This window comes from Ursus americanus, chromosome 23 (assembly GCF_024610735.1).
Source record: "Ursus americanus isolate L20-20 chromosome 23, mUrsAme1.1.p, whole genome shotgun sequence".
Classification (NCBI taxonomy): Eukaryota; Metazoa; Chordata; class Mammalia; order Carnivora; family Ursidae; genus Ursus; species Ursus americanus.
In genome coordinates this window covers 15,631,071-15,654,047 of record NC_142149.1, presented here as the reverse complement: position 1 = coordinate 15,654,047, position 22,977 = coordinate 15,631,071, and the positions used below count along the sequence as shown (strand labels likewise).

The window sequence follows — 22,977 nt, the reverse complement described above, 5'->3', positions numbered from 1 at the left end:
GTTTTATGGTATGTGAATTATATTTTAATTTTTTTTAAAGTATCGAACTGACCCAAAAAAGCATCTGCTGAAAAAACCCAAGAATGCCAAACCTGCACCTGTTTACTTGTCAAGCTCTGTAGGTGGAAAAAATAAGCAATAGGCTGGACCCAATATAAGTCCTAGCCCCAAAGCACCTTCCATATATCCAGTGTACCTATCTGTGGAACCCAGCTTATGTCCTAGTACTATCAGCCCTGCAGATAAATATCACACCAGTCCACCAGTTCTAAACTATCTAGGATATGCCCATAAGTAAATTAAGTGAAATCAGTTCTTCATCCCATTTGGTTCTGGTTAGATGACTACTGGTGTAGCTAAATAGTAGTACATGCCTACTCCCTGGGATATTTTAGTTTCTTATGTATACCACCCTATTAATTTTGATGACTTCTGTCACCACTATTCACTCACAGATCATGGGAACCTGAATTTGAATGAACTTGTCCCACTTCCCTGCCAGCTACTTTTGGGTAGGCATGCCATCTTTTAAGTCTTTATTCTCTATTCCTAGCAGATAGTAGGTATCTGCTGAAGGGATGAGTGGATGCATATATGTATTCATTTAAACAATCAGTGTCTACCATGTGCCAAGCATTATTCTACATGCTTAGGACAAAAATCCCTACCCTCATCAAACTTACACTCTAGTAAAGAGAGATATGCAACAACAAAAAATAAGATAATAGTATGACAGAGATTACAGAGATTAAAAAAAAAAAAACAACCAAAGATACTTTTCCAAAGAAGACATCCAGATAGCTAACAGACACATGAAAAGATGCTCAACATCACTCATCATCAGGGAAATACAAATCAAAACCACGATGAGATACCACCTCACGCCTGTCAGAATGGCTAAAATTAACAATACAAGAAACAACAGGTGTTGGCGAGGGTGTGGAGAAAGGGGAACCCTCTTGCACTGCTGTGGGGAATGCAAACTGGTGCAGCCATCTAGAGAACAGTATGGAGGTTCCTCAAAAAGTTAAAATTAGAACTACCCTACGATCCAGCAATTGCACTACTAGGTATTTATCCGAAGGATGCAAACATAGTGATTTGAAGGGGTACATGCACCCAGATGTTTATAGCAGCATTATCAACAATAGCCAAACTCTTGGAGAGAGCCCAAATGTCTATCAACTGAAGAATGGATTAAGAAGATGTGATATATATATATATATATATATAATGGAATATTACTCAGCCATCAAAAAATGAACTCTTGCCATTTGCAATGATGTGAATGGAGCTAGAGTGTATTATGCTAAGTGAAATAAGTCAGTCAGAGAAAGACAAATACTATATAATCTCACTCATATGAGAATTTTTTTAAAGATTTTATTTATTTGAGAGAGACAGAGAGAACACAAGCAAGGGAAAGGGACAGAGGGAGTAGCAGACTCCCCACTGAGCAGGGAGCCTGACATGGGGCTTGATCCCAGGTCCCTGGGAGGATGACCTGAGCCAAAGGCAGATGCTTAACCGACTGAGCCACCCAGGCGACCCTCATATGTGAAATTTAAGAAGGAAAACAGATGAACATATGGGAAGGGGGAAAAGAAGAAAAGGAGAGAGGGAAACAAGCCATAAAAGACTTTTTAAAAAGATTTTATTTATTTATTTTTAGAGCGAGAGAGTGCAAGCAGGGGGAGGAACAAGTAGGATGGGAGAGGGAGGGGAAAGAATCTCAGGCAGCCTCTGTGCTGAGTACAGAGCCCAATGTGGGGCTCAATCTCACCACCCCAAGACCATGACCTGAGCTGAAACCAAGAATTGGATGCTCAGTAGACTGAGCCACCCAGGCACCCTGAGACTCTTGATGGTAGAGAACAACCTAAGGGTTGATGGAGGGAGGGGGGTGGCGGAAGGGCTAGATGGGTGATGGGTATTAAGGAGAGCACTTGTTGTGATGAGCACTGGGTGTTATATGTAAGTGATGAATCACTGAATGCTACTCCAGAAACCAATATTGCACAGTATGTTAACTATCTAAAATGTAAATTTAAAAAAATGAATAAATAAAGCAAGAGAAATGGGTGTAGGGAATTCTGGAAATGAGGGAAGGTAATCAAGAAAGGCCTTGCTGATAAAGGTCATTTAAGCAAAAAAATAAAGAGATAAGGGAGTGAGCCATAAGTAATCTGAGGCAAGAGCACTCCATGCAGAGGGCAGAGCAAGTGTAAATGCCTTTATATAAGAGCATGCTTGCAGTATTTGAGAAAAAGCTAATGGGCCATTCTGGCTAGAACAGAGTGAACAAGGGCAATGTAAGAAAAGATAAGGTCATAGAACCAGGGGACAGGACCATCACATTCAGTCACATAGTCTATGCAATGCACAGTTCCAGGGTTGTGCAATAAGATGTCCCAGTAAGGGGGTGGTGCAGGTGCAGCCAGTAACAGATCATATAAGCCTTGAAGGCTATTGTAAAGGTTGGATTTGTACCCTGAGTGATATAGGAAAGTACTGGAGGATTTGAGCAGAGACATGACATGATCTGACTTAAGTTTTGAGAGGATTATCCTGGTTTCTGTGTGTAGGATAGACTTGGCAGGTAGTGGATAAGGCAAGAGCAGAAGCAGGAAGACCAGTTAGACCAGAACAGTAGGTAGAGGTGGAGATGGTGGAAAGTAATTTGATTTCATACATATTTTGAAGATGGAATCAACAGTATTTCCTGCTAGATATATTCCCTGATGTATCCCAGGGCCTAGAACAAAATAGGCACAAAAAAATATTTACAGAATGAATGGATTGAATTAGACGTCAAATGTAAGAGAGGAGGATTGGAGCATATTCTAAGGGTTTTGGCCTGAACAGAGGATGGAGCACAGGCCTGGAAGGATGGAACTGCCATTTCCTAAGATGAAGAGGTGAATGAATAGGTGACCAGATACATGGTGTTATATTTGTTGAGTTAGTGAAGAAATTAATTCAAATCCAAGTGGTTGCAAATATTATAAAAAGAGGAGATATTTAAAACTCAGAGTATTTAGGGGTGCCTGAGTGGCTCAGTCGGTTAAGAGTCTGCGTTCGGCTCAGATCATGACCCCAGGGTCCTGGGATTGCTCCATGTCCGGCTCCCTGCTCAGTGAGGAGCTTGCTTCTCCCTCTCCCTCTGCCCCTCCGCCCTTCCCCTTGAGGACATTATGCTAAGTTAAATAAGCCAGTCACAAAAAAACAAATACTGTGTGATTCCACTTATATGAGATTTCTAAAGTCAAATTCATAGAAAATAGGGATGCCAGGGATTAAGGGGAGGAGTAATTGGAGAGCTAGTGTTTATTGAGTTTAGAGGCTCATTTTTGCAAGATAAAAAAGTTCTGGAGATTGGTTGCACAACAGTGTGAATATACTTAACAATACTAAACTGTATGCTTAAAATGGTTAAGGTAGTAAGTTTTATGTTTATGTGTTTTTTGCCACAGTTTGAAATCATAATAATTAAAATAATATTAATTTAATTAGTAATAATATTAATATGCTTCTCAACAATGCCATCCAATAGGACCTGCCATTATTCCCATTTTAATCTTGGTAGGCCCTAACATAGTAGGCCCTTATCAAATACTTGTTTAATTAATTTGTAAATTAAACCATCCCTTTCTTTCCCTTTGTATCCCAAAGCAGAATAGGAGGCAATGTACCAAGTTCAGAAAGACTAGGGAAATGTCAAATTATGCTCACAATAAACAAACAAACTCTGAGAGCAGGAATAGAAAGCCTCTAGAACTGCAGCTACTAAGTGAGGCCTGAGACAATTTTAGGGGCTCAAGCTAAACCGTGGGTGCCAAAGGTATCTGTGCTTGGCCATGATGAAGACTAAAGACATGGCTAACTCGTGTGCTAGATGATTTATAATGCCATGAGACATGTGAGATCTTGAATATTAAAGTTTCTAATTAAAACAATCATAATCTTTTTAAATTGCTCTTTTTAAATCACTCTTTCCAATAATACTATAGTCTACAAACCTATGAGAGTTTGGGGTATTTTTGTCCTTCCTAGGCTTAAGCAATTAATGAAATGGTTCTTAATCACTATTCAATCAAGGCATTTGGGTAAAATTTTTCATTTGAACAACCTCCAACTCACTAATGTTTAACATGGAACTATATTAATACAGAATTTAAAAAAAAAAATTCCCCCTTCCCTGAAATCCCCACAGTGTCAAAATGTTCTCATTCTGTAATTGACACCCACATATCCCCCAAGGGTGCTAAATAGACCACCTTGAAAACATGGTTGCTCTAGAGCTGGAAGGAGCTTGTAGGTCATTCTCACCTGGGCCTGAGCCTGAGCCTGAGAAGTGAGTGAGGTCACAGTTGTATGATGGAACAAACCCTTTATTGGATTCTTGATCTGACTGAAGCCCAGAAGTGGTAGGTAGCATGGCTTAAAAGTAGGCAAATATCTGGATTTTGTAGGAATCTATGCTGAGTCCTTTTTTTTTTCAATCTATCATCTCTATGAGAGATTGAAGGTAGTTTTTTTAAAGTAATGATTATTTTGCACCATGAGGATGATTTCACAGCATCTTTCAAGTGCCTAAATTATTGAGCTCTCCGGAGTTCCCAGCTCTGTGGTAGGTTTACAGATTTTGAACACATGTAATTGAGTTATTTAGAAACAACTGGCTTTCCGGGCTCTGACGTTAAGACCTAGGAAAATGAACCAAACTGTAATTACACATTCAAAGACTTTTTCTTTGTGATTTCATAGTATTTGTCTATCATTCCTAAATCAGCAACCCAGTATTCTTGTCAGTGAACTACCTAATATAGTCTACACTTTGAAAATTGCAATTGGAGAGGTAAACTGACAATAAAAGGGGGAAGCCCTACCAACCCAGCTTCTGGTCCATAGACCCTGATACCCAAACTCTGCTGAAGTGGAAAGGCAGGACTAGGGAGGCTCTAGTGGTTAAAAGTCCATTCAGGAGGGTCTAGGGTGGCGAAACAGCATTGTATCCCACCTCCACTCCTACATTTGGGTTCCCATACAGTGGGTTCATAAGAACTGACAGGGCAGGGACGGACCTCCCAGAAGTGAATCCTGGAAAATCTACTTATTACCAGACAGGTATCCAAGATATAAACAATTAGGTAAATATTTTAGAAATGCTGTAACATTTTATTCTCTGTCAATTATAACATGAAATGTTCTACTGATTTCAAAAATAAATTCTGTCTTTATTTAAAGTTATTTAAATAACTTTTTCCACATATCTCCAGGATGGTTTATCTATGTCACATGGTATCACTTATTTTTATATATGATCAGAATGACACTATTTGAAGTCAGGGAGACAATGGTAAGATGTATTGCTTAGAGATCTCGGGACAGTGAAGAGGTCCTTCCACATGGCCTTCCAACTTTTCACATATCTCTAACGTGAATTTGCACATACTACCATTCCTCAAGGCCCTGGACTTCAAACTCTAGGTCTTGAGCTAAGAAAGTTGCAAAAGAAAATAGAGGAATTAATCTGTGATTTGATCCTATTTGTATTCTGAATTCCAGAAAGAGTTATTGGCCCTATGGCAGTTTCTGACATTAAATCAAAATTTAAGCTGAATCCTCTAACAAAAGTACCCAGCTCCCATGGCAAGAGGTAAGTAATGAATGTATTCAGGTGATAGATTAAGGTAAAGAATCTTTTTTTTAAGGTTTTACTTATTTAGGGACACCTGGTGGCTCAGTCAGTTAAGCGTCTGCCTTCAGCTCAGGTCATGATCCCAGGGTCCTCGGATTGAGTCCCACATTGAGCTCCTTGCTCAGCAGGGAGCCTGCTTCTCCCTCTGCCTGCCACTCCCCCTGCTTGTGCTTGCTCTTGCTCTCTCTCTCTCTCTGACAAATACACAAAATCTTTTACTTATTTAAAGAGAGAGCATGTGTGCATGAGCAGGGGAAGGGGCAGAGGGAGAGGAAAGAGAGAATTTCAAGCCAACTCTGCTCCGAGCATAGAGCCCTACTCAGAGCTTGATCTCATGATCCTGAGATCATGACCTGAGCCGAAATCAAGAGTCAGACACCCAACTGACTGAGCCACCTAGGCACCCTGAATAGATTACGGTGAAGAATTATTAAGGTGATAAATATTTTAAATACCCATAAAGGCTATGAGGAAACAAGTTAGAAGGCTCTTCAAGTACCCTGTGATAAATTGAGTTATAAAACTAAATATATGAATTAAAGATAAAGGTTTTTTATAAAAAGAAAAATATAGATATCCTTTTAGATTGGAGAAACAAAAAGTTCTCTTTCCTGTTCCCCCAAATGAGAAGGAATTTTTGTGTAGGGGGTCAGAATACCCAAGAGGGCTTAAGAAGTTGTCAGTAATACATTCAGATATTTTGAGTGCCGGTTTAAAGGAGAATAAAGTTTGAGGATCAGAAAGAAGACCTAATCCCCTAAGCAAGTCAGTATAGAGGAAGGGTCTATAGCTCAAATATGGCCAATAAAATGAAATCTGGGTAAATTGGTCATGACTAACCTTGAGCTAAAATTAGGAAGGGAGCTTTGCCTCTGACATTAACAATAGCTTTTTTCTCAGTCTGATAACTACAAATTCCAATAAACCGTAGCCACTAATGACCGAAAATAAGAGCCTGATCTATATTTTATCAGAGCGTAAGAAGGAAAGCCTCTCTTCTCTCTCAAACCATCCATTTTCTGTGCCACTTTGAAAGTATTTCCCCTAATGCCCTTAACTATGCCACTGCTACAAGAGTAGATTACTGACCTTTTTACAGGGATGTGGGTAAGACAACCGTACTGCCACCAAATCCCTTGATCTCATTGTTCCCTACCCTGCATTACAAGCTGTTTCTTGAACTAATGACATCCTTGTCACTGAAAGTAGTCAAGCAAAGACTTGACAATACTGCACATAGAGGGAATTCCTACATGAGATGAGAGTCTAGGCTGAGCTCATTCCAAATTTAAGGTACTTCAAACCTTTGAAATGTTATAAAATAAAAAGACTGTTTCCCATTTGTGAGCCAAGATAAGATTTGAAATTCTGCCAAGAGTATCCTTTTCTTAATGTAGCCAATAAAGACTTCATCCTGCCTGGCCTTCTACTTTCCTCATGCTTCTTGAGAACTCCATATTTCTCCATCTACTGCATCTTTAATATCATGCAGAAGAAATTCATTTATATTTAGAAATACAACAAATATAAAATAACGTATCAGAGTAAGGGCCACCTTGAGTTTTCAGAAGTTCAAGTAGGTGACAGAACAGAAACACCATAAGAAGAAATCAGTGTTAGTAAAAGCAGAGAAAATAAGACTAATTAGGTAAAATTGCATGTCGAAAAAGTTAGGAATGGTGTATTTTGAGACCTTATCGCCTCTGTTTTTACTAGGTCCGTCTTTGAAAATCAGTCGAATCTACTAGATACTGTAGGTTATATACTAAATGCTAAGTGCATAAACCATAGCTTTTTAAATATACCATGTTTAGTATTTCTTCCCATTTCACTTTTTTAACTGCTTCTAGTAAAAACAAAAACTAAGAGATTCCATATTAAAACTTTTAGTTTGGTATCAAAGCTAAATGTATTTTAAATAAAATTAATTTATAAAATCATGATTATTTAAGTTTACTTTTAAATGACTGTATTATAAGCAAACCCAGTTTTGTATAACATATTTTTATGTTCCTAAATGAATTACCCCTTGGAGATCTATACAAAATATCCCCAAAGTAGTAATATGTTTTCTCTTTTCCCAGATTTTATTTTTCTGAGAAAATTAAAAGTCACCCAGGGTTCCAAACTCTCCAGAAGCACTGTCTCAGATGATAGGTATAGATAGATAGGTAGGTAGGTAGGTAGGTAGGTAGGTAGGTAGGTAGATAGGTAGGTAGGTAGGTAGGTAGGTAGGTAGGTAGGTAGGTAGGGAGATAGGGAGATAGGTAGGTAGGTAGATAGATAGGTAGGTAGGTAGATAGGTAGGTAGGTAGGTAGGTAGATAGGTAGGTAGGTAGGTAGGTAGGTAGGTAGGTAGGTAGGTAGGTAGATAGGTAGGTAGGTAGGTAGGTAGGTAGGTAGGTAGGTAGGTAGGTAGATAAATGATACACATGTAGATGATGTTTTAGTATAGATGTAGATGTATCTCCCTCTCTCTAATATGCTGGTAAAAATACAGTTTGGCAGTTAAAGTCATAAGACAACTATGGTTACAAAGCTTTCAGTATAAAGATATTCATCATAAGATTATTTATACCACTTAAAAATTTGAAACAATTCCTATTTCTAGGAATAGGAATAGTGTAGGGCAAATCCTTGAGCTTTGGAGTCAGATAAACCTGAGTATGAATCCCATGACTTTCACCTATTATCTGTGCAATTTGGGGCAAGTTATTTAATCCCTCTGAGCTTCAGTTTCCTCTTTTGTAAAATGGAGAAAATCAGATTTTTTAAGGTTATAAGGGCGATGGGCAGGTATAGAGCAGATGTGGACCTCAGTAGCCAGCATTTTCTCACTGTCCATCCTGTAACTATTGGTGAGTGACAGTAACAGGTCCCTTAGGAGGTGAGACTCTGGATATATTGTGATGCTCACAGTCATTCCAGTCAGCAAAAACTGATGAATGGAACTAATATTTGCCGGTTTCATATATGTATTAAATCTTCTCATGTCTTTTGTCAGGGATAAAGATTTACCAGGATCTCTCCCCTGCCAAAGCAAAGCAAAGAAGCTGAATGCTTCACAAATGCAAGGTAATGACAATAAGCCCTCAAGTGAAAGCATCAACTAAGGCCCCTTGATAAATCTGATCATTTTCTTCTCTAATGCAATTTCAAGAGTTGTCTGTAGTACTCTGCTTTTTGAGAGCAAAAGTTCTAATTCAGTGTCTAATTTGTGGGAAGGAAGGGGGATTACTTTCAAACAGACATCTCCTAGAATTTGGACAGTCCTAGACAAATATTTTTATTCAAATAAGAACTTGTGAGTATACAAAAGAACAAATGCAAAGTCAAATAGAAATTAAGCAATGGGGCAGTATAAATAGCTATATAGGCTATAGTTTATTAGTCCAAACAGCAAATATTTATTTAAAGCCCACAGTATACTAAGCATGGGAAACATAACAAGTAACAAGTCAGACGTGGTCACTGCCCTGATAGGAAGTCCTTCAGAGAAGTCAGACCATTAAACCATGAGTTTTTGACTGAAACATTTAAATCACAATATAACATAAGTTATTATGGGGAAGTATAAAGTATTTTGGGAGCCTAAAAGAAAGTCTCCTGACTTGGTCTTAGGAAGTTAAGAGGGGAGTCCTAGAGAAGGCTGGATAATAAGTAGGAGGCAAACAGTGCAAAGGAAGTGTTCTGGACAGAAAGAGTGGAATCTGCAAAGGCCCAAAGGAAAGGGAAAGCATGACTCCCTGGAAAAAAGAAAAGGAAAAAAAGAAAGAAAGTCAAGCATGCTGTGTTTGGGTTCTAGGAAGCCTAATGCTTCTCCCCTCCAAGTTTGGAACCAATTGAAAACAAAACAGAAACCAAAGAATCACCTTTATTGCTAGGAAAGCTGGCTTGAAGAGCACAAAAGATTATCAAGATCAGAATTACATTTTTCATTGTTAAACTGAGCTAAATGCCTTAATAATAAGTTTATAGCCTTCTAAAACTTTTAAGGTTCCTAACACTCATTCATATACATTGGTGCTTGTATTAGGGGTTCCCGGGATGTATTTTTTTTTTAAGATTTAATTCATTTTATTAGAGAGAGAGAGAGCATGTAAGGGGGGTGGGAGAGCAGAAGGAGAAAATCTCAAGCAAACTCCATGCTGAGCACAGAGCCAGACGCAGGGCTCAATCCCATGACCCTGAGATCATGACCTGAACCAAAACCAAGAGTTGGACACTCAACCAACTGAGCTACCCAGGCGCCCCCCTTCCAGCCAAGATCTATTTTAATCAGGTATTATCAGACATACAGACACAGAAATGACTGTCAAAGAGGAAGAAGTATCTTATACTCATAGATCCCTAAAAATAAGAGGCACAGCACAGCAGGAAGGGCCACACAAGGCAGCACCATAGTCAGGAGGCAAAGGGTGGGTGGGGGGAAGTGGGCAAGAGCCTTTCCGGTGGTTTCTGCAGGAAGGAACAGGTTTTAAACACTATATGCTGACAATTCTCAAATGTATATGTCCAGCTCACGCCTCTCTCCCCAGCTCCGGGCTCATATCTGATTGCCTCCTTGAACACCCCCAGTTGTATTTCTAATAGACACCTCAAAATCAACATGTCCAAAACTGAACTCCTGATGTGTTCCTCATACTCTCATTTTTATTGTGGTAAAATACATATAACATAAAAATTACAATTCTAGGGGCACCTGAATGGCTCAGTCCATTAAGCATCTGCCTTTGGCTCAGGTCATGATCCCAGGGTCCTGGGATTGAGTCCGACATCGGGCTCCCTGCTCATCGGGGAGTCGGCTTCCCCCTCTGCCTGTCTCTCTGTGCTCATGCTCTCTCCCTCTCTGTCTCTCTCAAATAAATAAACAGAATATTCTTTAAAAATTACAATTTTAACCATTTTCAAGTATATATGTATGGGTCAGCACATTAAATATATTCACATGTTCTAGAGCCATCACCACATCCACCTCCAGACACTTTCATCTTCCCAAACTGAACCTCCACACCCACTAAACAGTAGGTCCCCATTCTTCCTTCCCCTCAGCCTCTGACTCTTAAAACATGCTCAACCCACAGTCTTCGCCATCTCCTTTCACTGTCCTGGAAAAAATCTTGGAGACATCCTTGACTCTTCTGACTCAGCCTACCATCAAAAAGTCTCGTTGACTCTACCTTTAAAATCTCTCTGGAAGCAGCCAGTTCTTACCACGTGTGCTACAACCGTGGTCTGAGGCACATTGTTGCTCACCCACAATAGCCCCCTGACTCTAATCTCCACACTTCTACCCAAACCCTTACAAAAGTCTGTTTTTCTGGGGCGCCTGGGTGGCTCAGTCGTTAAGCGTCTGCCTTCGGCTCAGGGCGTGATCCTGGCGTTGTGGGATCGAGCCCCACATCAGGCTCCTCCACTGGGAGCCTGCTGCTTCCTCTCCCACTCCCCCTGCTTGTGTTCCCTCTCTCGCTGGCTGTCTCTCTGTCAAATAAATAAATAAAATCTTTTTTAAAAAAGTCGGTTTTTCTAACAACAACTGGAGTGATCTTTTTAAAACATAAGTCAGGTAGGAGTAAGGGGAAGAGCTGACCTAAGGAACTTCCAAAATGGTGTTTTGACTAGAAGCTCTAAGACCAAACACAAAAGGATCTATACATAAATAGTGTACTCTAGCTAGTACAGGCGTTTCTTATAGGGGGATAGTGTAACAATTCTGAAACTGGTGTACATGTCGAGGAGGACAGAATAACTCAGTAAATGGATGGTGCATGCTGGGAGCCAGGTTCCCACTGTTGGCGTGGGAAGTTACAGATAAACAAGGGGAGAAGGCTAAAGTGAACCGGTAGTACTGGCTTAGGTTTGAGACATCAGTGTGAACTCATGTGAACTCATGTTTAGCTTCATATGGATACAGATGGATAGATCAAGAAATAAATGTGTGTGTGTATGTGTGTTAGTATTCATACATGTACTTCCCAGCACTGTCTGCTGAGAGGACTTAGAGGCACTGATACCCCCACAGCAACAAGCAGACCCAGCACCCAGACCCTGACTTCTAATGCCAGCCTCCTATGAGAGAAGCAGAGTTGCTGGGACAAATGGCTGATTCTAGGGCCCAGGCAGGGAACATAGAAGACAAACCTGGGGGGCGCCTGGGGGGCGCAGTCGTTAAGCGTCTGCCTTCGGTTCAGGGTGTGACCCCGGTGTTCCGGAATCGAGTCCCACATCGGGCTCCTCCGCTGGGAGCCTGCTTCTTCCTCTCCCACTCCCCTGCTGTGTTCCCCTCTCTCGGTGTCTGTCTCTCTGTCACATAAATAAATAAAATCTTTAAAAAAAAAAAAAAAGAAGACAACAAACCTGGAACATCTTGTAGTGACAGAAAGGAAGGAAGTGCTCAAAAAACAAAAAGACACAGGAGCTTTTTGGAGGGATACAGAAGCCAACCTCAAAGGGTTCACAATGGTGAAAGACAGAGCAATTTGGGCAACAAAAATAAATAAAATAGTATTGGGTTATAACTCAAAGTATAAAATAAATACCCACAAGTCCATACTGACAGAAATAAATGACTGAATTTTTTTAAGAGTTTTTATTTATTTATATTTGCGAGAGAGAGAGAGGAAGGGAGTAGAAGCAGAAGGAGAAAGAGAAGCAGGCTCCACTGAGCAGGGAACCTGATGCAGGGCTTGATCCCAGGACCCTGGGATCATGACCTGAGCTGAAGGCAGCCGCTTAACTGACTGAGCCACCCAGGCGCCCAAATGACTGAATTTTTTATGGAGAAGAGACAAACCACTCCTACAAGAGAATTCCAAATAATGCATGGAGATATTAGTTCCTCCAGGAGGTGGAACTTAAATCCCCCTGTCCCCAGCCTTCTGTGCCCTGAGTCTGGACTTCCCTTAGTGACTTGCTTCCAAAGAGTAAAATATGGAAAGGAGGGAAGTAACTTTACAGTGGAAAACCCTGACAAACGCTCCCTCAGCCAGGTTATCAAGATAAACATCATCAGTGGTAAGTCATACTGATAATACGTAGCCTCGATATAATGATGAGAATGGTCATCTTCTTTCCAAAAATCTATCATCTCAGGCTAACCATGAGAAAAACGTGAGAAAACCCCAAATTGAGGGACTTCCACAAAATACCCGTCATTGGCTCTGTCATTGGAACTGTCAAGGTCACCCAAGGCAAGGAAAGTCTCAGAAACTGTTACGGAAAAGAGGCTAAAAAGATATGACAACTAAATGTAATATGGCATCCTGGATGGGATCCTGGAAAAGTAAAAGGGCCTTAGGGAAAAACAAATGAAACGTGATTAATGTCTACAGTTTAGTTAATAGCACTACACCAGTGTTGGCTTCTTAGATGCAATAAATGTACCACAGTAATGTAAGGTGCTAACATTGGGGGAAACTGGGTGAGGGACCTATGGGAATTCTCTGGGCTATCTTTGCAACTCCATCTAAAACCAATCTAAAATAAAATTAAAGGGGCGCCTGGGTGGCTATCCAACTTACCTGTTCATTACATTTATATAAGGGCAGAGATCTCTGCCTGTTTAGGGCACTGATGTATCCTAGGCACTGGGAGCAGCACCTGGCTGCTAGAAGGCATGCCTACTAACATGCTAGAAGTAATGGGAGGAATTAGAAACGAGTCAGAGATGACTCCAGCCCTAGAGAAGCCTGCCTTCAACCAAGGGAGAAAGATGTTTCCCACTCACACAGTTACAAGGCAGGTATCATTTTATCTCTACAGGCTGAATCACTCTCATACATGCAGATGCTAACACTTGAACGTGACATGAAATAGGTTTTATTCTGGTGCCATTTGAGATATACTTTGTTCTGGGTGTATTTCTTCATTTGCTAATTTTAGAAAATACATGTCTATTTTCGGCTCCAGTTAATGCCCTGAGTGTGTCTTTGAAAAAAACTTTGAGTCTATTCAGAACATTCACATGCATATAATTTGGGTCCATTTTGATGCATCAGTTTTCTGTTGCTCCATAACAAATCACCATAAACTTAGCAGCTTAAAACAACACAAATTTAGTACCTCGCCGTTCTGTGGGCCAGAAGTCCAGGTGGGCTTGGCTAGTTCCTCTTCTCCGGGTCTTTCAAGGTCAAAATGAAGGTGCTGGCCAGCCTGGCTTCTTATCAAGAGGCTCTGAAGGGGGACACCTGGGTGGCTCAGTTGGTTAAGCATCTGCCTTCAGCTCAGGTCATGATCCCAGGGTCCTGGGATCGAGTTCCGCATGGGGCTCCTTATTCAGCGGCGAGTCTGCTTCTCCCTCTGCCTCTGTCTGCCCCTCCCCCTGCTTGTGCTCTCTCTCTCTCTCTCTCTCTGACAAAGAAATAAAATCTTTAAAAAAAAAGAGGCTCTGAAGGAAAATCTGCTTCCAAGATCATTCAGGTTCTTGGTGGAACCTAGTTACTTGTGGTTCTAGGGCTCAAGTCTCACTTCCTTACTGGCGGTCAGCCAGGAGCCTCTCCCAGCCCCTGATGGCTGTCTGTGTCCCACATCACATTGCCTCTTCCATCTCCGAACCAGTAACAGAGTCCTTCTTGTGCTTTGAATCTCTCTGATCTCTCCTCCCGCCACATCTCTCTTGTTTCTAGCTGCCCAAGGGCCCCTGTGATTAGATTGGGCCCACTCAGTAATCCAGGGTAATTTATCTTAATTATATCTGCAAAGTCCCTTTTGTCGTGTAAGTAAGACATTCACAGATTCTAGGAATTAAGGTGTGGACAGGTTTCAAAGGCCATTTTACCAACATACTTGGTTTTCCAGCAAGTAGTTTATTCCAATTCAAATCTCATGGAAGGACCCTGTCCTTTATATGAAATGTCTATTAAGTACGCATTTTTCTCTCAATACTTTTTCAGAATATGATGTCCAATCAACTATATAGTCAGCCCTAGTTCCATTAGAATATGTACTTATTCTTCAATAACTGCCTAACTTAATTACATTTCCTCAGCCTTCCAAGATGCCTACAGCTTCTTTAACAAGGATAAAACTGGCTGTATTGATTTGCATGGAATGATGTGCACTTTAGCTAAGTTGGGAATGAATCTAACCAAGCATGATGTCTATAATGAATTAAAATGTGCTGATATTGATCGTGAGTACTTTGACTTGTAATTATTTTTCTCATAAAAGGTTTTTATAAAGACATGTTTTTCTTTCAGTGATTATATAAACAGAAATAAACCTCATTATCAAAAGTACATGTATGTGTTTCTCTTTAAGGATATCAGTAAGATATGTGTACAAGTTATAAAATCAAATTAATGCAAAAAAAATCAAATTAATGCTACAAAATGGACTATTTGAAAACTCATGTGTGGAAACTAAAAGTGACTATCACATTTCAATATTAAATTCAGATTACCTATCATGACATACGTTTTGGAGAGTGCCTTGATATAACAGATACAAAGCATTGACAATTTCAAAAATGACATGTTACCAAGAAAATCCAAGCCCTTTGTTTCCATTTGAATCAGATTAGTACAAATCTTCCTTTGATCCTTAGGGCCCACCTCTATTGAATTTGAAATGCCACAGCATTTTTGTTGATATTTTTAAAGCTTTTAGATAATATTTCCTTTGAATATACTGACCTAGTAATTATAGCCCAAGCTGATACGTTGTATGGAATATATAGTCAGCAAATTATCTCCTCTCACCTCTCCCCACCCAACTGCCAGTGCCCCATTCAATTAGCATAAGCTCCACGTATGAATCAGTGTCACCAGTTAATTAAGATGTCACTTGTTTTCCACTAACTCTGCCCAATTTTCCCGTTCCTGCATCAAAATACACCCATGTGCCTCTAGTAGCACTATCCTATAACGTTAGAAGAGACTGGGTACAATTTGGGGGTGTTAGAATAATAGAAATATCAGACGTGGGGATGGAGTGGGAAAGTAGGAGTGGATTCCTTGCAAAAATGGCAAGTCTCTCAGAAAGGAGTGAGTGGATAGGACTGCAGGGGCTGGGAGCCCCTCGTTTGATGTTTATACCCCACCATTGCTTCTGGCAGCTGTGGGTGACTCGCATCACGGTGCTAAAACCACTTCAAGAAGACCAGTGCTTCCCTGAGCACATCTCCAGCCTTAACGTGCTGTCTGATTCTAAGTATTGAATAGTCCAAGGTGTTTTCATTTTACATTTAGTATATAATCTGATTACTAAAATGCATCTTACATCCTTGTTCTGAGCCTTAGATTTCTGTTGCAGGAGATGGGAAGGTGAATTTCTCAGACTTTATAAAGGTGCTAACAGATAAGAACCGCTTCCTTCAAGCTGTGGGTGAGTAGAGATATTACAAAACATGGCATTTGGGTGGCCGCGACTCACTGCATAGGAACCATTATTCATTTAGGCTTCCAAGGCTTCCGAGCTGAAGACAAGTGAGGAAGGTGTACTCCGGCATGAGATTTACTGTCATCCTCCTTCTCCAAAACAATATTTGCGAAGCAAATTGATACCATTTTAGAATTTTAACTTAAATGCATCAAGTCCTTCTGCAGGAGACACTGCTTTTTGGTCTCCAATGCGCATCACTTGGAATAATGTAGAAAAATTCAGTTACCTCTTATAATATTCCTCAAGTGTGTGTGCTGCTTTGGGAGGTAGTCCCTTTACAAATGAAAAATATTTTTAGAAAAAGAAAAATGCTCTCTCTCATGCAAATTTGGGGTATCGATAATTCACTACTCCTAAAAAATATCTTCCTCACCCTGCCCTCAGTGTGAGGATAGGAGAGTCGGCTAGAGGTGAAAGAGCATGTTCTCGCACAAGGTCATAAGTGATGTGGAAGTGTCCTTGACATACTGTCATTAGTCCTCTGATGGTTTGTTTATGAGTTTAATAGTCTGCCTTGGAAAAACTAACCACAATTTGTGTCATGTTTTCTGGGATAAATACATTTCAAATTCCAAATACTGTGTGCAGTTTTGGAAAATACGTTCATTCATAGGCAGTGAGCTGTCCTTAGAAGAGACAGAAGCTACTGCTTCAAGTATTACTGTAGTAACAAGGGTTTGCCTGCAAGCCTGAGATACGTTAATCAGCAAGTCCCTTACCCAGAAGAACCGGACAGTAGTCCTTAATACATAATTCATGTTTATGTTAAATGTATTGACTTACAAGGCAATATTTACTTAGAAGTCATGGAGCTAAAAGCATTTTTTAATGATTATTGTGTCTGTTCAGTAATCAAAATTACCTTTCTACCAAATAGAACAGATTTTGAATGGTTTTCTGTAATTCTCTAGTACCTGGCTTGGTATTAATATTGTAAGTAGACTAAAAAGACTGTCGGCTTATTACTTTTTTTGATAGATGTTTTTTTCAGAAGGCATTTTGAATTTTTTTCCCCTTCATAGTTCCAGAAAAGGAGAAATGTTTAGATTTAGCTGGCAACCCAGGGATCCTGTTGTTTGAAATCCTGTCAAAGCTTGTAGAGACTTCAGCTTTACCCAGAAAGGCTATAATGGAAATAGTAAGGTAAGTGGCAAAGAAGGGTAAAATCAGCCTTCTTAGAAGCACTTATGAGGATATTTACAAGGCAGTCACCTCTGACTAACATCCTACTCCACAGGGTCTGCTCCAAAACAAAGGAGAAGGGGTCGGTGGCAAAGCTCACATGCCACATGGGACCTTATTCCTTCATCCCAACTGTGCTAACTCTGAAATTGCAAGACTGACCTCACACTATCTCAGGGCCCACTGAGGGCCTAAGATGGCCAAGAAAGTTCAGACTCTTCTACCCTAGGCTAGAGAACCCCAGAAGAGTAAGACTTTTCCAGGGACGACTTTGGGTGGGCTTGGAAATCTAGTTTGGAAGACACTCCCATTCATGCTGGAACTACCAGGGGCTCCCAAGAGATCTTTTGACTCTGGGATGATGTAGAGCAATTTCAGACCTCCCAAAGTGCCTTTGGACTGGAGCTGAGCCAGAACTGGACTTGAGAATAGAGGATGAAGAAGCGTTCTCACACCCAAATGTGCTTTATTCCAGCAAATACCACTAAAGATAAACTTCCTCGAACTATTTATATTATTGTAGTATAGATATTGAATATTGCTGTTATCAATCCTTTTAGCTCATACTCTTTCAAAGCATTCTGCTTTCTCTTTTAGACTGAAAAATACAGAATGTTTTCAGAACACTCAATGGATAATCTCTATATGCTATCCTGTATTTGTCAGATATGGAACCAGAGGGTACACAAAATTCTATTCTTCATTCCATTTCAAAGACATTTATTAAATCCTGCTCTTGGTACACAAATTTGACAATTGCTTAACTTCTCAGCCTTGGCTTCCTCATCTATAAAATGGGAACAACAATAATAATACCTACCTTAAAATAATAATAATAATAATAATAATAATAATAATAATAATAATACCTACTTTATAGGGCAGTTGTGGGGATGATATGTGATAATGCAGGTGAAGTGGTTCAATAAATATTCCTAGAGCTCAATAAATATTATTGTGTGGAAGTAGCTAGAATAGTCATAGAACATATATATTATCTGTTTGAATCCTCACCTCCTTAATGGGTACTATTATCCTCATTTTACAGATGAAAGACCTGAAGTACAGGAAGTTAAGTAACTTGCCCAAGGGGCAATGGTGCCTAGATTTTAGCACAAACAGTCTGATTCCAGAGCCCATGCTCTTATCCAGCCCCCTAGACTGCCTCTCAGGAAATCTTAGCTAATGTTGGTGTTTTTATTATGATGATGATTATGGTTGTTACTCATCATGTACCTGGTTTCTAAGAAGATCAAGTGTTTAATACATAGCATTTGCATTTAAGGAACTTAAAATATAAATTAAGAGAAAAAGCTATAAGTATGTAGATTACTAAATATACAAAAGTGAAATGACGCAAAATATATCACATAATTAACTGTCAGATGAGTGGCAAAGATCATTCATTTAGTTTCTGAGAAAACCAGTCTCTAGCTGGATAATGGTAGAATTTGATAGGCATTCCCATAGTTGATTATAGCATTTATTGAGCATTACATGCAGAATTCTGAGTGTGCACTTTACATGCATTAGCTTTTTCCTGGATTACTGTCTCCTAACTGGTCTCCCTCCTTGCACCTCTTGACTCCCACCCCCATGACTTGCCCACTCCACAGTCTATTCTCAACACTCCCTCTGCCCAGCTGATGCCCTGCTGCCTACAGCACCAAAGGATCCTTTTAAAACGTTGTCGGATCATGTCACTCCTCTGCTGAAAACCTTCAAAACCCTCCTTTTTCCCTCAGAGTACAAGCCTCACACTTTCCATGACTTACTGGCCCTCCCGGTGATCTGCACTCGCTTCTGACCTCTTTGACTTCGTCTCCTATTACTCTGCTCAATCCATGCTGGCCTCCATGCTGTTCCTCAGATACACCAGATATGCTCGCATCTCAAGGCCTTTGCACTTCCTGTTCCCCCTACCTGGAATGCTCTTTGCCCAGATATCCATATGACTATCTCCCCACCTCCAGGTCTTTGTTCAAATATTGTCATCTTAGTAAGGCCTTCTCTGGCCACCCTACCTAAAATTCAACCCTCCTACCACTCTCTGTCTCCCCTTCTCTATTTTTGCCATACTATCAATTTCTAACATAGTATGTAATTTACTTACTTATTTTGCTTGTTGTGTGTTTTCTCATGCTAGAACATAAGCTCCATGAGACCAGGGATTATTTTTGTCTGTTGTATTCACTGTTATATCCCTAGTGTCTAGAAAAAAAAATATTTACACTCAGTAACTCTCTGTTGAATGATCATTTAATCATTACTTCAACACTGTGAGGTAGGTTCCCACATCCCACTGACAGGCAAGGAGAACAAGGCATAGAGAAGACTGGGCTGTATACCTAGCCCAGATCCCACTCTAGAGTTTCCATCTGCCTACTGGGCAGTCCCATAGGTACCTCAAACTCAAAACGTCAAAACTTAATTCATGTCCTTCACCCTCCCCTACTTCTACTAGTTCTTCCACTTGGGTTCCAAATCTCGGTGAATGGTCCACCACCTCACTGTGTTTATCCAATTGCCAAAGGCCCAGCATCCTTCTTAGCTGCTGCTGCTGCTCTGTCACTCCCTACATCCAGCCATTCACAGAATCCTGTCTGTTTGAGCTCCTAAACCTGCCTCATAACTGTGCACTTCTCTCTATCCCCATGCTGGGGAGGGAGCGGGGCAAGAAGCAAAAAGGACTGAGGGCAGAACCATAAGGAATTCCCATACTTCTGGAATGGAAAGAACAAGAGAGTCAGCAAAGGAAACATTAGCCATCAAGAAGGGAACCAGGATAGTGTGAAGTCAGAGAAGCCAGGGCCACAGAGAAATCCAGACCAGGACAGACTTTCCCCCAGTATTAAATGCTAAAGTAAGGCGAAGTGAAGTCAGGACTGAATGGGTAGAGTTAGATTTGATAGTTAAGATGTTAATTAAGAAATCATAAGGCACTTTTGGTTCCAAAAGAATGATGGGAGAAAAGCCAGATTTTAGAGAGTTAAAAAAAATAGCAGTCGGGTTAAATGTACTAGAATAAATGCATGTTTTTACCTCTTCTCCCTTCTGAAATCGCACTAAAATGATAGTAAAAGAATTTTAGAGGGCATAAAGCCACAAAAACAAGAACACTGGACCAGAGCTATCAACATAATTTGGGAAGCTGGAAAGGAAATGGATGACTATTTACCGGCTGGTAAGCCCAGGACAAGCTGACACCTGAGCACCTGCTGTAGAGAAGGTCCAGAAGCCAGTTCTCACCATAGAGCACCTAACAGGTGCAGGAACTGAGGCACCAACAACCTCTAAAAGTAGAGGGCAGGGAGACCCTGAAGCAGAAAGACTAATTAAAAGTAGCATGAGGGCGCCTGGGTGGCTCAGTTGGTTAAGCAACTGCCTTCGGCTCAGGTCATGATCCCAGGGTCCTGGGATCAAGTCCCACATCGGGCTCCCCCTGCTCTGTAGGGAGCCTGCTTCTCCCTCTCCCTCTGCCTGCCACTCCTCCTTCTTGTGCTCTCACTGTCAAATAAATAAACAAAATCTTTAAAAAAAATTAAAGTAGCATGAGAAGCAGGTTGACCCTCAGATTCTTCTCCCCAACCCCATACAACCAAGTGACTGCCCTGACAGTCACCTCTCTGAAGAGGTTGTACCAGAAGGATTGTCTGGACTCAGTGATATCAGACATAACTAAGGATGAGGGTATCAGAGTAGAAACCAGAAATTATGTGAAAGTCCATTTATTGAATGATGAGACCCCCCCCCACCAGTCCCCTTCCCCTTCCTTGTGTCCCAATATGCTGACAGCTAGATTTATACCACTAGGTTAAAATACCCGAGGCTCCTGATATTGACTAGCTCAGGAGAGAAGAAAAACATGGATACTCCTAACTAAAAGGTCTCGTTTAAAAAAAAAAAAAAAAGGCCCTTGATGAAAAAAGACTCCAGCCAATAACCTGATAGTGAAGTTCCCACTCAATAAGACCCACCATATCAAAAAGCTTCCAATTGGCCTTAAAGAGTGCTTACTCTCTCTCTTAAATATGAATAGGCATCCAGGGACCAAAAGAGATATCAGGAAAACCTGTATTATTAAAGAAAGATTACAAAAAGAAAGGAGGAGGAAGGCGAGGAAGCAACTAGTTATAAATATAACATGGTAAGTAACCGTTGAGCAAAGTTGAGCTGGGGGAGGGGAGATGATAGACTACAGCAGCGTTCTCCAACTTGAGCACCCATCAGGATCACCGGGCATTGTTTCAACACATTGCTGGGTCCCAGGGTTTCTGATTCAGTGAGTTTGTGTGAGGATCGAGAATCTCTTTTTGACAAGTTCCCAGTGCTGCTGATGCTGCTGGCCTGGAGACCACACTCAGAGCTGTAGAGTGTGCAGAGAATACTCTGAGGGAAAGGAAAGGTGAACCTTGAAGGACCTGTAGGAATTAAATTATACTAAGAGAAAAGAGCATTATATATTTTCAGAGAAGAGTGAGAACATTGTAGATGGTTGGGTTTAAGGCTACAGAAGGAATTTTCTGATTATAAACCAGACTCCAGGGGCGCCTGGGTGGCTCAGTAGATTAAGCGTCCAACTCTTGATTTCGACTCAGGTCATGATCTCATGGTCGTGAGGTGGAGCCCTGTGTCGTCGGGCTCTGTACTCGGCGCGGAGTCCGCTTGGATTCTCTCTCTCCCTTTCCCCCTCCTCCCTCTCCCTCTGCTTCTCTCCCACTTGTGCTCACTCTCTCTCAAATAAATAAATAAAATCTTTTTAAAATAAATAAATAAGCCAGACTCCAACCAGATCGCTAAAAAAAGAAAATGTCCAACACTTAAGACTCTTTTTCAGTAGGACTCTACAGCACTTTCTATTCTTTTTTGGATTACTTTTTTTTTTAAGCTATTTCCGAAGAAAATTCCAGGATACCACATCAGGAATGTCGTGGAGTCCCTACATTATGGGTTATGAGAAAAGGAGATTTAAGCCAGACATATGCACACCTCCAAGTTCAAGCACAGCCGCCTTTGCTAACGCCGCCCGGATCACAATAATGAAAGAAAAGGATTTACTTAAATTTCTTGAAGATCTCAAGAGTAAGAACCACTTGTCCTCTCCCCATTGTTGTAAAAGATTTATTTGTATATTACTGATCAGAAATAAATACTAGAGGCCAAGCACGAGAGAAGCAGGACCATAGCCTATTCTGAGTGACTGGCCTCTGCCACACAGGTATCATTTGAAAGCAAATCTACACCTTCACCTGAATCCTCCTGATACAGGTGAAGCCTAGAGTCTGGATGAAGCCTAGACTCTACGGATGGGGAGGGGGGTGAGAAAAGTGAAAAGGGGGGATCATGGCCACTGAGAAGACTAGACAAAAAGCAAAATAGGCACCACATGTATGTCTTTCATGTGAATTTCTTCTTACACTGTTCATAATACCATTTTTCTATCTTTTAAGGGTGCAGTCCTCCTTCAGATAGCCCATATTCAAAAATACCCATCTTTCCATTGTTTCCTAACATGGATGGGGTGGTGATGGGAAAGCCATTCAAAGACATACAGAAATTAGAAATGCAAAGGAGAAAGGAGCCTCTGGATTTCTTTGAGAACTATTTTTTCCATAAAAGAGACTGGAAGACACAGGTAAGATTTTGGTTATGTCACATTAGTTAATTTAAATACTTAGGTTTTCAAGTTCTAACTTAACACAACTAATATTTTT

The 22,977-nt window shown here is 40.6% G+C and overlaps 1 protein-coding gene across 1 annotated transcript in view; it reads left to right on the top strand.

The window, feature by feature from the left end:
- Positions 1 to 22,977, top strand: part of EFCAB3 (EF-hand calcium binding domain 3) — a 123,726-nt gene that overhangs the window by 92,562 nt on the left and 8,187 nt on the right. The window contains exons 40-46 of the mRNA XM_045814333.2: positions 5,569 to 5,659; positions 8,706 to 8,776; positions 14,688 to 14,831; positions 15,953 to 16,024; positions 17,104 to 17,224; positions 22,152 to 22,345; positions 22,714 to 22,898. Of these exons, the coding sequence (XP_045670289.2) occupies positions 5,569 to 5,659; positions 8,706 to 8,776; positions 14,688 to 14,831; positions 15,953 to 16,024; positions 17,104 to 17,224; positions 22,152 to 22,345; positions 22,714 to 22,898 (878 nt within the window). The remainder of the gene's footprint in view (positions 1 to 5,568; positions 5,660 to 8,705; positions 8,777 to 14,687; positions 14,832 to 15,952; positions 16,025 to 17,103; positions 17,225 to 22,151; positions 22,346 to 22,713; positions 22,899 to 22,977) is intronic.